The sequence below is a fragment of the Pleurodeles waltl genome, chromosome 12 (genome assembly GCF_031143425.1).
Source record: "Pleurodeles waltl isolate 20211129_DDA chromosome 12, aPleWal1.hap1.20221129, whole genome shotgun sequence".
Taxonomy (NCBI): Eukaryota; Metazoa; Chordata; class Amphibia; order Caudata; family Salamandridae; genus Pleurodeles; species Pleurodeles waltl.
The window spans coordinates 528,449,735-528,465,384 of record NC_090451.1 but is presented as its reverse complement, the minus strand read 5'-3'; the positions used below and the strand labels follow the sequence as shown (position 1 = coordinate 528,465,384).

Here is a 15,650-nt window from a genome sequence, read left to right as displayed (position 1 = left end):
CGATATTTGAAGATGCAAGTGTGTGGCTATTTCACTTGTTCAAATTCATCCACTCTACACACACATTATTGAATATTGCTCACCCTCTACTTGATCATCTTCCAACTGCCCTTCAGCATTTTCCAAACTGATGAGGGAGGCAAGATTGTGTATATTATCCAAGGTGAGATCATCCTCATATCCCTCTCCGACCAACTGCACATTGTTCTCCTCGTATTGGTTATCCACCACTGCCAAGTGGATTGTGGCCTTGAAGGGAAGTGCCACACTGGGTTTGAACAGCACATCAAACTCAGCCGTCTCTCCCGAGTTCAATATGAGGGAAGCGGTATGAGCTTTGCGCCCTGCAAAGGACAGACGACAAATAAACTACATACACTATTCAGCATGAAAACACCAGACAAGTCCCAGCCTTTGACTGTAGATTGAATAAGCATTGGTAAAGTCAACAGGACTCGTTAAAAGGAGGATGTTTGCCAATGCTTTTTCGCACTGACACTCAAGTCGAATTTTCGATTCTAAAATCGCCATCTGCATCTTCTAATGGCAAATTTAAATTGCAAGCTGCGATGTTTGCATACACGTGTGGGCGCCATCATGGAAAGTATTTCACCATTTCAAGATGGCACCAGCAGGAGTAGTACACACTTGTCATAATGTGCTGACGGCTATTTTGAGTCAACTGTTCCAAAATGACTAAAGACCATTTTAGATCAATACATTAAAAAAATATACGTGTGTGAGTGCAATACAAAAGAAGTGGGCAATTGCTGGATCCTTGCAGAAAGAAAAAATGTATCATAGGCAGGAGAGGGAGACGGGAGCAACAGATGGGAAAGCAAGATGCCCGGCAGCAGTGTGCATCTGCTGGCCTCTTGCACAAACATCATCTGGGATATAATGAGGTGGGCAGGGGATGAGGGGTGTTAGTGAGCGCACAGGAGAGAGGAAAGTGATGCACTCTCATAGAGTGCTGAAACAGAATTAAAAATGTAGTCCCTTCACATCACTAGTTAAAGGATAAGAAGTCTGCCAATCACAACTGATGTGAAGAGGCTATGCTCCAGGTGCCAACAAACACAAGAACAGGGAGGAAATCCCTCAAATAAGGAGATATGATACTGTAGACAATATGTCGCCCACAGAATATAGCTAAAGCAGTCTGTAGGTAAGATCTAAAAAGGATATGCAGGCAACAACAGTTTTTTTATTTTTTAAACAATTTTATTTTGTATTTTCAAAAAAAGAAAAGAACAAGACAGGAAAGTTCCATATGAAGCAATGTGCATAACAGAAAATGGGAGGTGCAGCTTACACAGCTATGTTTACAAGGGTAAGATGACTGAGATACGACCCCGCCCAATTAGTACATAGAACCCTCCCCACCACATCCGTGCGAGCAATCTAAAGGAAAGGAGAAAAAAGAAAGAAAAGGAAGAAAGCCTAGCCATCAAGATGGAAGTTTGGTTCCTGATGCACCCCCTTTGGGGTTTGGGGAGTACATGATGTGAATATCAGATGCCTGTAGTGTTCTGCACATTGTCATGTGAAGCCCTCCTGCCCGTTGTATGCATCTTATGTGGGTAGTGAAGGGGCGCCATATGATGTCAAATTGAGCTACACAATCACGGATGATGGCAGTCAGGTTCTCCATGGTGTAAAGGGAACAAACCTTCCCCCACCACGTACTCAAGGAAAGGGCCATTGGCTGTTTCCACATTTGGACTATGCACAGCTGCGCCTGTGATAACAGGTGGAAAAATAGGCAGCACTGGGGAATCGTTGTCTGCACCTGACTCAATCTATACATATCTTCTGGAGTCAAGGAGAATTTAGCATCTATGGGCCTGATGTAGATCTTGGTGGTTCTGGTCCCACCATCAATTTTCCGTCAGATTCACTGCCCGCCGACTTGGCAGTCTGTCTGCTAATGTTAGCCAGTATAGGAGTCAGCCGCCCAGTCGGCGGGTCACCTCCTATGTGACGGGTAACACTCCGTTAAGCCGGTTGGAGGCTCAGCCACAATACAGCTAAATACAGAGAACTGGACTCTCGCTAAGATTTAAATCAGGCCCTGAGACTCCTCATGATTATGAGTCTCCGTCGTGGTAGAAGTCTCATAAGGCAGGAAAGCAGCCCTGAACCCAGCTAAAGGAGCCAGAATTGGTGCTGTGTGGCGTAAAATCAGGGTTATGCATCGGGGGTAGTGGGGGTAAGTCGGGAAAGCGCTGCGCTGTCGCACCTCTCTCCGATAGGTTAAAAGTGTAGATGTCAAAGGCAGTAGTTGGGGACCTCCTGTCTTAGATGACATTGGAAGCCATGGAAGCCCCAACATGGGAGAGGGGGAGAATGCTGGCTCCACCTGGACCCTGGGTTTACTATCAGGGTGATGGTTCCAGTTCAGGGAGGGGCGAAGTTGTGCTGCTAGGATGTATGCTGAGACATTGGAAAAAAACTCAGGCCATCTTCTGATATAGGTCTGCTTAGGGTCGCTCTTGCTACTGTCAGGGATCCCCCCTCACACAAAGGCAAGCATTTTAGCATGGATGTGTAAGAGGATCAATGGAGTGATAGCCAGTTGAAGGGCCTGGAGATCATACAAAAGCTGGGGCATAAAGTTGATTGAGTCTACCCAGCCAGGAAATCTCTAGCTTCCCCCAGCGATACAGATCTTTAAAAGGGAGGTGAGGAGAGGGGGATGTGGCAGGAGTGGGTCTTTCATATGAGGCATGAGTTGACACGCCAAGTAGGTAATGGCTGCCCTCCAGACAGGGGTCCTGAGGCTGTTCTGGGGGTCTGCTACACCCATGCCCCAAGGCATGAAAAAGTTGATCTTAAAGCCTGATACCTGAAAGAAGGACTCTAACTACCCCGTCAGTATCGGGATGGTGGTGTCGGGGTCTATGAAAAAACAGAGGATATCATCGGCAAATAGAGTCAACTTATTTTCTCTGCCATTGACCATCACACCCTGGATTGCTGGATTAGATGGTTCCATCACTAGGGTGAATAATAAGGGAGACAAGGGGCATATCTCTGTCGGGTGCCCCGTGTAAGTCTGATTGGTGGGAGGAGAAGCCACTGATTTTCGAATTTGGCAACAGGCTTCTGGAAACTGGCAAGGCTAAAAGCTTTCATCCTGCGTCACAGGTGGATCTTGTCTAGAACCCTAGAGAGATAGCCTCAGTCAACTCTGTCAAGTGCCTTCTCGGCGTCAAGAGAGAGAAGGGCAATAGGTTATTTCCACCATTCAGCCACCTCCACAAGAGGCACACCCAGTCATGTGTTGTCATTTGCCAGTCAGTAGCAAATGAAGCCAGACTGGGTCGCAGTGATAAGGGAAGGCCAGTCTTGGTGTAGGTGGGCCACAAGGATAGAAGCAGACAGCTTCACATCATAATTCAGCAATGGGATATGCTTAGAGGCGGAGCACTGTGTGGTGGGCTTGTCTGGCTTGAGGAGGGCGATATGGTACTCCAGTATGGTATCCATAACCATGCCGGAGATCAGGAAATAATTTAAAACCTTCACCAAGGGCTCTATCAAGAGAGAGGAGTAGGCTTTATAAAACGTGGCAGTGTATCCATCAGGGCCGGGTTCCTTTCTTGAGGGGAAGTTACTGATCGCTACCCAGACCTCCTTAGGGGTGATGATATCCTCGAGGAAGCACAACTCCTCTGTTCTGTCCAGGGGAGTGTATGTGCACAGATAGTCATCTGACACTGAGCATCAAGTTGTTGGGCCCTGTAGACAGTAGATCAGTAGCTTTGGAAAACTTTGGAGTATTTCGTCTGTCTCTTATCAGAGGTGGCTCTCATCATCTACTATCTCCCTGATGAGATTGTGTGTGGAGCAGATGTGCAGTTTGTGTGCTTGGAGCCTGTTGCCTTCTCCCCTTTTTCAGAGTACATTTGATTGATGTAAAGTAGCTTCTTGGCTGCTGCTTTCATCAGGAGATGTTTGAGCTCACACCCAAGTTGACCTAAGTCTCTCAGAATCCTATGAGGGCCCCCCTCATTGTGTCTCGCCTCAGCCTGTTCCATTTGTGTCTCTATTCTTGTTGCTGGAGTTTAATCCTCGTTTGAATGTTGCCGTGTGGGAAATGAGTTCTGTCCAAAAGACTGCCTTTGCAGGGAGCCACAGGAGTGCCATTGATATTTCATCAGTGTCATTTTCAGGGAAGTAGTGTTCAAGAACATCTCTAATGTGGTTGTGTAGGACCTGGTCCCTGAGCATGACTTCACTGAGAACACATGGCCTGGGAAATGGGTGCTGAGGGGCTTAATGTCAACGAGAGTGGGGCATGATCTGAAATAGCTCCAACATCAATTTTGGTATCAAGAAGTCTGGGAAGTAAGGACTTGGAGACTAAGAAGTAGTCAAGTAAGGAATATGTCTTGTGGACATTGGAATAAACTTTTAGGCCCTCATTCCTACTTGCCGCCCGCCAAGCGGGAACCGCCAGAAGACCGTACCGCGGTCAAAAGACCGCAGCGGTCATTCTGACTTTCCCGCTGGGCTGGCGGGCGACCGCCAAAAGGCCGCCCGCCCACCCAGCGGGAAAGCACCAGCAACGAGGAAGCCGGCTCCGAATGGAGCCGGCGGAGTTGCTGGTGTGCGACGGGTGCAGTTGCACCCGTCGCGATTTTCAGTGTCTGCCAAGCAGACTCTGAAAATCAATGTGGGGCCCTGTTAGGGGGCCCCTGCAGTGCCCATGCCAGTGGCATGGGCACTGCAGGGGCCCCCAGGGGCCCCACGACACCCGTTCCCGCCAGCCTGGTTCTGGTTGCAGCGCCGCCGTGGAGGATTCACAGGGGCGGCGGGAAACCGCCGGCTTCCCTTTTCTGACCGCAGCTTTACTGCCGCGGTCAGAATAGCCCCAGAAGCACCGCCAGCCTGTTGGCGGTGCTTCCTCCGTCCCCTACCCTGGCAGTCTCGGACCGCCAGGGTAGGAATGACCCCCTTAGTCTTGCTCCTGGGGATGGTGGTGTCACCAAGCATCCACAAGGACCAAATAATAGATTTCCTGTGCCAGGGCTGCAGTTGTGCAGGGTTCGTCTTGTCAGGAGTGGAAGCGGTCGAGTTGGAAGTCCAATAGGATACTCAAGTCACTGCCTAAATGCCAATTCCCCTTGGTGGAAATGGGAAAGCCTTGGAAAGAGGTTGGCATAAAATTCCTCCCTTGCAAAGCTACAGTCAACTGGGTGGAGCCAAACATGCCACGTAGATCTACTTGTCGTCCTTCGTGGTTTCTGTAGGTACTATCTAGTTTGAAGGAAACATCTCAGCAGAGGAGGATAGCCTCCCTCCGGCACTTCCGTGTGAAGCATGAGTGAAATTGTGTGGGGTTCATCAGAGATGTGTCTCCTGCAGGACTGCCACATCAACCTCCTTGCAGCATCGCTAATTTGTTAATGCCTTACATTAGTGGGTGGGGAGAGAGGGGTTCAAGCCTTGTATGTTGAGAGAAACAATAAAGAGTGGTGATGAGTAGACAAATTGGTAAACTTTCAAAACATTTAGAGCAGAACGGCGAGAGCCCAGCTCCCATTCATTGAAACAGAGTGTGGTGCACATGTGTGTTAACAGAAAATTAGCGAAGCTGCCCGGACACCAGCCATCAAAAAGAATAGGTAAACCATACACCTTAGAAGGCCAAAAAGCCAAGAAAAAGATTAAAAGTTCTCCCAGGAAACTAGCACAAGGGAATAAGAAAGGGGCAAGCTCGAGATGTAAACCTATGCAGGCCTCCTCCATCCCCCCGGGTATACTCACAGCCTAGTTTAGGAGAAAATATCAGTAATAGGCAGGATAGAGACATCTCTCCATCCCCAGTCAGGCAAATGTCAAGGAAACAACACAACAAAAGTCCTGCTGATATCTACAAAGAGGTCAAGGTGGCATATCGTCATCTGAAGGAGACGTTTTTTCTTTATCAGCTTCCCTTCGCTGCTTGTGCACTTTCTTCTTCGCCTGTCGTGAATGTTGGAAATGCCAGCTGCCCCCTCCACTACAGCAAGGTAGTACAACTCATTGAGGGGTGGGTCCAAGGGCCTCACAGGCCTCCTGGAGCATGCGAGCAACAATACTCCTGTCCTGGTGTGTAAAGTGGATGTGTAGCGGGAAGCCCCAACGATACAGAATTTTGTTATGCTGCAAGTGGTGGGTAATATTCTTGAAGTCTTCCCGAAGGGCCAGTGTGTGGGCAGAGATATCCTGGTACAAGGAAACAGAGACCACAAAGAAGATAATCGGTTCTTGTTGATGAGCGGCATGTAGAAGTTGCTTCTTCTTGTGCAAATAGTGAACTCTGGTAAGAGTGGCCGGTGCCAGGTTCTTCTGTTGTTGGAAGGTGGACTACACTCTATGGGTGTGATCCAGGAGAACTGGTGAATCACTGGACAGCTGCAGGAGATGAGCAAAGAGATTGTGGCTGTAGTACTCTAGGTCAGTTGGCAGAATGGTGGATACTAGGCCCCTGATGCAAATGTTGTTATGCCTTGAACGATTCTCAAGATAGTCGATTTTGACATGGAGTGCCAGATGCCCCCTCTCTCCAGCTTCTCCATGCGGGCCGTACGATCAACATTGATGAGAACATGGTCAACTATGGTGAAGAATCTGCAGGGCGGGGCAAGAAAACAGAGAGCTGCTGCGCCTCCAGGTGAGCTACCTCACCTTGGGCCACAACTCCGGCCCTCGCAGGGCCCCATGACACCTCTGAGCTGGGCCTAGGCCCGAACCAGCCTCCAGGCACATTCCTGATGCAGTCAATGCGCCGCACCCGCCGCCCCCATCTCCAGACACTGGGCCAACCAATCAACAAAGGGCGGTAGGAGAGGTGGGAAAGAACATTTGAGGGAGAGAGTACACTTGGGGAGGTCGCCGCAGCTCCAGGTCAGCCCCGTGCCTCCTGCTGAAATTCTGGCCCTTGAGACGCGTCAAACGCGGTCCCGATCCGGTCGCACCACCCCCTCCACTACAGCTAAGGTTGTTGGGCCGACTCGCGCGTGATCGGCAGCTGAGGCCTAATGGCAGACTCCACTGGAGAGCCACCACCGCTGTCTGCTAGCTCTCATGTCAGGCCACAGCTTGCATTGTGTTGCAGGCATGGTTGCAAGATGTCCACAGCGACTCCTCCGCCCCCGCCTGACTGCTCAACCAACCAACTCCAAATCACACTCAGGCACAGGCAAGGCAAATCTGGGTCCCAGTGCGGCGCTTTGTTAGTGGAGCCAGGTATACTCCTTGGCCATGTCCCCCAGCCAACAACTGCACTAATTTAGATTTAAAGATCAGTTTTAAAATATGGATTCAGATACAATAGATGGAAGCAATAAACATTAATAAAAGGCAATATGGTTAGAGTAAATTCAAACCAACTATAATATGGAAATGTAACGAGAATATAAAATGAGCTGAACACTGGACATCTCCAAAATTGGGTGGAAGTAATTACTGGTTAGAAAAGGTGTTTTAAGAGCAAAGTGATTATAAAATCTAGAACATTTCTGAATGTTGATGACAAAGTTTTATTGCTATCTTTAATAATAATGGATGATGGCAAATGTTAATTGTTCAAGAAGCAACTGTGGGCTATAAGACAAAAACACACTGTGGGGTGAGAAGGCAACTGTCAGCTGCTACCAAACACCAACATAATGTCAACAGGGATATTAGCACATTGACAAAGAAAGGGAGTCCTTTATAAGAACTCTGTCAGGCACAACTAAGAATCTGGCTGCTGTCAGCTATATATACTAAGTTAAGTTACAGGTAAATGGGGATCTACTGTGGGTACTACAATTGAAAAGGGTGTGCAAGTGCACCAGATTGGTTTTGTATACTAACAGATTCAAGCTACTACACTTTAAATGGCTTACAGAAGCTTAGATATCGCATCAGCAGTACATGGAATGCATCCTAACAACCCTGCAGGATGCCCTAGGTGTATTAAGAACACAGCTGATTTCTGGCATTGGTGGTGATCTGTGTCGTGAAAGCTGCTTTCTCGTACAAGGTACTATACATCACCTGTCAAGCTTTTTAGGATGACCACATTCAGATGGTTTCCTAAACTATTATTACTGGGAATCCCACCCTTGAATAGGAGAATCAAAACTGAATTTTACTTCCTGACACCTGGTATATTCTGAAAAGAATAACCATGAAGGAAGAGCAATTTACATGAGTTTGCACATCAGGGAGGGACTTTGTGGGAGGAATACTTAAAGGAAGACCCAGAGGAAACCTATTTAAGGACCTCCGTTACACTACTGCTAACTTATTAATAATAGGTGAGTTTGTGGGACGTTACCACAGTGTTCCAATGTAGGATGCACATAGCCTCATAAATATCGCGTCCTGGAAGTATCTGACAATTAGGATTGGAAATGACAATGCCTTTAGCTGTGTTTCGGTAGTAATCTAATTATTTAAAAGATAAGGTGCACTTAATGCACATGCTTACTATTCTCTGTAAGCTAGTTTATATTTTTGGAATGTTCTGCATCCTTTGAGTAATAAAAGTTAATAATGTAAGCGTGTCGTGAGAAAAATAAAAGTACTGTAGTGGCCATTTCAAGGCACTTAAGAAGAGTCTAAAGATCAAATTGCATTTACTCTAGAATACAGTGGCACGTGTTCCTTTAGACACAGATGTAAGCACACAACTGGTATGTCAAAGAACCTCCGCAGGCTCTTCTGGATTTTTACTTTTGAGGAGATCGCACAGCTGAAGGGAGCCACAGACTACAGGTCCCAGCCTGTTCCTCCCTGGAGGGAGCCCGCCCACCGCTTTCCCGCACCCTTAGGTGCGAAGATAAATTTCACCAATGATCCCGCAGTGCTGGGAGAGATCACACAGTTAAAGGGGGCCAAAGACCATAGGTCTCAGCCTGCTCTTGCCTGGAAGTAGCACGCCCACTGCTTTCCCGTGCCCGGAGGCACGAGGATAGCGATATCGCAGATCAGGAAGCACCCGGGTGAGTGCCTAGGCTGGGTCCCCCCTTTAACACCTGTGACACTCATGAGTACAGATTTCTCTCTTGAGGCTGACACTGACCTTTGTAGTAACTTTGGCTGGCCCAGGGACTACATTGTTTATGCTTAAGGCGGAATTTAGTTGGATTAAGCTAGGGGAAAGTCATTTAATCTGTATAAGGAGCCCTTTATAGCTGAAGGGCAGGGTCGTAGAATTGGCTGGGGTAAGATAGTCCCGGAAGATTTTTTTAAGAGACCTGTTGAGGGTGTGTAGTAGTGACTTCGAAGCCTGCCTACAGGCAGATCCTTCTGACCAAGTCTTCCTAGACTCATTCTTCAACATTTGTAAGAGTTCAGCTTGAACTTTCCGGTAAATCGAACCGGATGGTTAATGCCGATCCTAAATGGGTTGATAAAACCTGTTCTAGGGCCCACTCAGATCTTTTGAAGTCTTTGCATTGTATTCCTAGAGATAGACAATTAGTTAAGGAGACAAGATGACGCTATAAGGAGGCCTGTAGAAAACGTAAGAATGTTTTAAAATATGAGGTGTGGGATCAGCCAGTGTCTGATTGCAAGGCAGGAGACAACTATGCTTTCTGGAAAATAGTAAATCGTCCCCTTTTTAATGAGTCAGTGGTGACAGATATGGTTCATACCATAACACCCAAGGCCTGAGTAAACTATTTTAAATCCATCTATAGGACAATGCTCTCTTCCCATTTGGAGGTTGCCGCCGCTTTAGTTGGTGTTAAACCGCTTCATTTTGATGTGGGCGAAGTTGTAAAAGCCATATTGTCCATCCCCTCACAAATAGCCCCTGGTCCTGAGGAAGCCCCTGGGGATCTTGTTAAGGCCTGTGTGGATCTCCGACCCACCTCCGATCATGCGACATTTAAATGCTGCAGCACTTGGAAAAAGTCGGTAATTGTGCAGTTGTATAAAAAAGGGAACCGTGCAGCCTTCAGTCTGTTACTGGCCTGTAGGAGTCTAGCCCTCTATGTAGTATGCAAAGCTAGGCCCACAGTGCAGAGGGTCCAGGCAACCACACGTTGGTCACCCAATACTCTAATTTTTATGGTAGCTTGGTCGAGGTGGAGAAGTGCAGAGCATTTGTTGTACTCACAGCATCAATCTTGCAACTCACACACTCAAAGGAATAACTCGAGAACAATTTATAAAAATGCTTCAGATTTGTGTATCATTTTTAAAACCAAGATTATCAACATTGGTTAAGTACTTTTCGAGATATGATTTTTTGAAGTTGAATATAAATAGTCTTTGTGCACAATTACGCAGCATAGGAATCAATGGAGGATAGCCTTTAAAAATGAATATAAAAAAGTATAGTAGAGTTACCAAGTTCTTCTTTTGCAGGTTAGTCAAGTCAGTCGGTGGGCGCACTGTGCCAGCTACAGAAGTTTGGGTGGCTCCCCGTTCTGGCAAGAGCAGTAAGAAAAGGTCTCTGGAGTTTAAAGGTGGATTTTGGGATTCCCCTTGGAGTGTCAAGGTCGCAAGGGGTGGGGGACCCTTAGGGCACAGCTGGTTCTTCAGTGCAGGGCACAGGTCGGCTCGGTACAGAGCGCATTGGTGAGTCAGTAGCTATGTGCAAGGATGCCCTCAGAAGCAAGAGGTAGGTCAGTTCAAGGGTCGATTGCAGGACAACAGGGGCACTCTGGTGGGAGGTCCAGGTTGTTCCTGAAGTCTCTCGACTGGGGCTTCCATCTGGTCCTTTTACAGTCCTGGGTGGGCTGTCTTTCTTGTCGTTTGAAGTCAGGTGACCAATACCCGGGATATTGGTATGATTCAGGCGCTAGAGGGCGCAGTGCCATCAAACTTGGCACACTCGCAGGGTTTGTCCTCGGGGTCGTGGGTGTGAAGTTTGGCCTGGCTCCTGGGTCCTGTTCTGGGGTTAGCATCCAGTCAGTGAAGTGTATCACACTGGTTTGTTGGTTCCTTGTGGATTTAGAGTGGTATCTCCACTCTGGAGAGAGATTTCTGGCGACTTCAACAGGCCAGAGGTCCTTTGGAGTTCTTTCAGTTGTCCAGCAGCTCCTCAGCAGCAATTGTCAGGTCCTGGGTGCAGCAGGCAGGGTTGGACGCCTTTTCTTTGGTGCAGCAGGTCCACAATTCTTGTGTCTTGGATCTTCTTAGTGCTGTCTTCTGTCCATCAAAACTGATTTCTTGGTCTACGGATGCCCACTAAATACTGTATTTAGTGGGCTTTTTAGGGGAACCTGCTAGTAAGCAATGGATCATCTACTCTAGGATGGCTGCACCCACTAAGTGACCACTTCCTGTGGGCAGAGGTCACTTCCCTACACCTGATTGGCTATTTTCCTTCCATCCAAGATGGAGGAAAATGAAATGGAGAGTCCACCTCTCATGCAACACCTTAGGGGTAGTGCATGCCAGGTAGGGCCACTCCTCCTGTGCTCTGAGTTTCCCGCCGTTGCTCCCACCAAAAGTGGGGGTTCGCAATGGGGGCGACCATCTGCTGCTAGCACCAGGCCCGGAGTTCAAGTATCAAAGGCGGTAAGCCCTTTGAAGCTCTCCAACAGGGCAGTGCACATTACTGAGGGAGGGAGTGTTAGCACCGCCACCCAAGAAGGGCTTTGTTCTACATTCCAGAGGGCAGAGGCCCTCACCCCAGGTGTGCAGATGTTTGTCTGGAGGTGGCAGGCTGGATGTGACCGGCCAGCAACCATGCCAGGGCAGTTAGCTTTTGCAGGGGACACCTCTCAGGTGTCTCCAATTGTGCCAATGCATCTCAACAGTTTAGGGAAAGAGCTCTGACCCAGGGAACCTGGTTAACAGGGATCCGGGGCACTAACAAATTCTAGGCTATCACATACCAGGAAAAAAGTGGGGGATAACCATGTCAAAAAGAGGCCTTTTCTCACATGGCCAATCTCTTTAATAGCCGTTTAATAGAAGTGAAGGTCAAAGACAGGGTACTATTGAAGCACCTGATGAAGGGGGCTGAGAACATGAAGGTCATTTCCAATATCCAGTATGGTTTCAGACTGGGCAGAGGGACGATAGAATAGAACTTAAATCTTTACCTTTTGATCTCTAAATACATAACTGAAAGAGTCAGTCCAACTTGTCTTCATGGACCTCAGCACAGCCTTTGACTCTGTTGAAGTTATGGTTTGTGCTGGTGGCCATGGGGCTTGATCGATCCCTTGTAGCATTTCTGTGCAACCTGCATGCTGGGTTGGAGGCCTGTTAGATTTGGCGCATTGGGGGAAGGTACTACGCACTGTCACTTGGGTAGAGGTGTTCGCCAGGGTTTTATTTTAGAATCTCTGCTTTTCATTATATAAATTAACTAGTTCGAATCATGTTTAGTGAGCCAGTCTGAGGATGTTTGAAGGATAGGGAAAAGGCTGGTCCTAGCTGTGTTGTATGTGGACAATACGGACCTCATAGCATGTACAGCTGATGGTCTGCAATGGTTGATGATTGTTTTGTTAATTTTATGGACAAAAGGGGTCTAAAAACTAATCTGTCTAGAACGTATACTATGGTCTGGGGTCGGAAAATTTAAAGTCTAAAACCTTTTTAATTATGGAAGATCCCAAAGTAACACAGGGAAGTTCTCCTACTTGGGAATTAGGATAGACTATAAGTTGAATTGGGATCCCCTGATAAGTGCTCATGTGCAGTCCTTTAATAGGGTCACTCATATTATTGTTGCCTTTTCAAGGCCACTTGGCCAACCTCATGTCACATCTATAGTGAACCTCTACAAAACCAAGTGCATTCTGACAGCGGCATTTGGGCTTGGAGATTTGGGGTTATAAGTCCTGCCAATCCATCCAAGGGGCTGAGAATAAATTCTTCCGAAGTATTTTGAGGTTGCCACAGTCTGTACCTGCAGAGATCGTGCACGAGGAACTGATTATTAGATTTATTTTCAGACTTTTGATGTATTTGTCCTAAGTTATGTGGAACCCTGTATGGTCTAAAAATGAAATACTATTCATCAGAGTGATCCTGAACGATTGTCTGGGGCTACATTATTTCCTTTGAACCCCCTGGCAACAATACATTAAGGGCATTCTGGGCAGACCTGAATTATTTCCTGGAACTTATTTCTAAAACTGATATTATGTGGTTTAAGGAAGCATTTTGTACTTTTGTGCAGGGAAAAAAGGGAGGAACGTTTCTGCAGAAAAATATGTGCAGTCACTATGCTTTGAAGCCCAGGTGAACTTGAACAGTATTTAACACTGGACATGCCTATTTTGCACAGATGTCTTTTGTCTCACTTACGTGTAAACTTCTTCCCCCAGCTTTTAGTTGGCTGGCACAAATTGTCTGAACCGGCTGTTTGCACACGTGATGTGGCTGCTGCATTTGACAATTCACACGTTCTTTTTTGGGACTCTAGCCACTGAATTTTAAGCAAGTGAGGCCGGCTTTATTGCACCTCCAATTTTTTGACAATTGCACGGGTTGCTATTATGTATCTTTGTTTTTAGCAGTGGTGTTTCATTCCACTCATTGAATTATGATCTATTTTTAAATGATTCTATGAACTCTGTATTTTTATCTGCCTTTATGATTTACAGTGATAAACTGAATAAAGATAATTTTGGCTTTGTGACTGCATTTTGAACTTCTGATGATGTTAATTAAGGCTTTACAAATCATACGCTTTCAATACCCAGGTGCGCCACTGCCTTAAGGTCCAAATAAAAAAAACAAATACCACTAAGGTTTACAATAAAATGTTTTGTTAGTCCGTAGTTTTAAGTTAACTCTCCCAATCAAGAGTCTAAATGAAGAAGTACAGAATGCCGCGAAATGGTATCACACTAGAAATTTGAAAAAAAATATATGAAAGGATGCTTTAATTTAACACAGCTTTGAATGTGTGACTGTCCATAAAAGTGTTCATGTAACTCTACACTATCTGTCAGACAGAAGGCTGTTATTACATTGATGTATTACAGAAACTTAAGTCCATGTCTGGTTCTTCAAAGTTTTAGTAAATTGGCACCATATAAAATGCAAAATGAAAGCACAAATTAATAAAACAAATATCTTCATGCAAAAAGTAAACAACGTGTCTCGAAAAATGCGTCAAACCCATCTCCTTATACAAATGGAGAATATTAAGAACAATTTGCCAATTGAAAAACAAGAAAAGAAAGACAGCTATGGTCACCAGTGGGATGTAGCTGAGAGGGGAGTCATGTAATTGAACTCATGGGAAGCTCCCAGGTGTTCCACCTAAAATCCTGCAAAATGACAGTTTGGAGACCCACTTGAGGTGCCACCTAATGCAATCAACTAGGGAAATTGATTCTAGTCGTAATCAAAACTTTTCAATAAACTTTAGAGACAGCTAGTCTCACAGGCCCACAGCTTGGACGCGCTTGACAGTCGGCAAGAATAGTCTCCAGTCTGTTGGAAGGTGGTGGCTGGAGCAAGAAGCTAACATTCATAAGATAAAAGTCTAAAGAAAATCATGTTTCATTGTCTTGCCTAGAGATGGAAATATACATGCATAAACCTGAAATGGATAGTGATGCCCATGTAGGAGTTGGGGCCTTGGCACACAGATGGCATGCTCTTGCTAGGGCTCTTTCACAAATCTCTGAGAAAAGAACGATAAAGTAAATGCGAGTAAGTGGTTCATGGAGAGTTGGGTCAATTTCTGCAAACATTTCAAACAAAGGAAATGTATTTATATAATTTACACAGATGTTTTAGTGAGAATGTTAATTCAAAAATGGTTCCAATTCTACTGTTCCCATCTTAAGCTGAGTGAGCACAGAGAGTTTTGTGTTCAAAAAGACAACCGAAAACATTCCTATTCTTCCTCAACAACTAAAATGACTAACATAATGCATGTTTCTATTTGGACTTAAACTAATTATCAGTTCCTTTTACATGGTAACGTACGTTTCCGCAAAATGACAGAAATAGGCTGCTGCAATATGCAGTTATTTAAGAAGCAATAATTACAACAAGCATTTGCAAGGCAACGGGTCTCACGTTTGCTTAAGTTAGAGCTATTAGTGTTGTAAATTCCTAACTGGACTTTTCTTGCCACTGAAAATAAACAGTAAAACCGCTGACTTAAGCGAGCCGCTGCTGCGAGCACAAAGAGAGACAAAAGAAAAAAGAAGGTCGCTCGCAGTCCAAGTTATTGGCAAAAGTGCAATTATCCATGTAAAGGGGTCGATGGCCAAGGCGGTAACAAAACCGCTCTAAGGAGGGTCAAACTTAAAGCAGTTGCCAATGAAATCAAAGGATTTTTGAAAGGCAAGCCCATGAACGAGCGATAGTGATGGGCGTGAGGTGGGTGTGGTTAAAAACCCAGGTACATACCAACACGTCAGAAATGAAGAGCTTACGCGCTGCTGTTCTCAACCTAAGAATGATCTTAAGCAAGTTACAATTCAGCATATTGGAAATATTATGAAACTGGGAACCTACTTTAATCTGTACACTTGAGAAAACACCCTGACCCAGGAACATGCTATGCTGTTCTATGAAAGGATACACAAGTAACTGCACAACTATAGGGAAATGGTACACCCATGGGACGTTAGGTTATTTGCAGAGCACCTGCCTCAATGCAAGGTGTAACATTTGATTTGGAATACTGTAGTGACTATTGTGGAGGTCTTTACTATAATAATTCATGA

At 45.9% G+C, this 15,650-nt stretch overlaps 1 protein-coding gene across 2 annotated transcripts in view; it reads right to left on the bottom strand.

The window, feature by feature from the left end:
* Positions 1-15,650, bottom strand: part of HYDIN (HYDIN axonemal central pair apparatus protein) — a 2,122,366-nt gene that overhangs the window by 270,785 nt on the left and 1,835,931 nt on the right. For both annotated transcript variants that reach the window (XM_069217473.1, XM_069217472.1), the window contains one exon: positions 84-344. In XM_069217473.1, the coding sequence (XP_069073574.1) occupies positions 84-344 (261 nt within the window). The remainder of the gene's footprint in view (positions 1-83; positions 345-15,650) is intronic.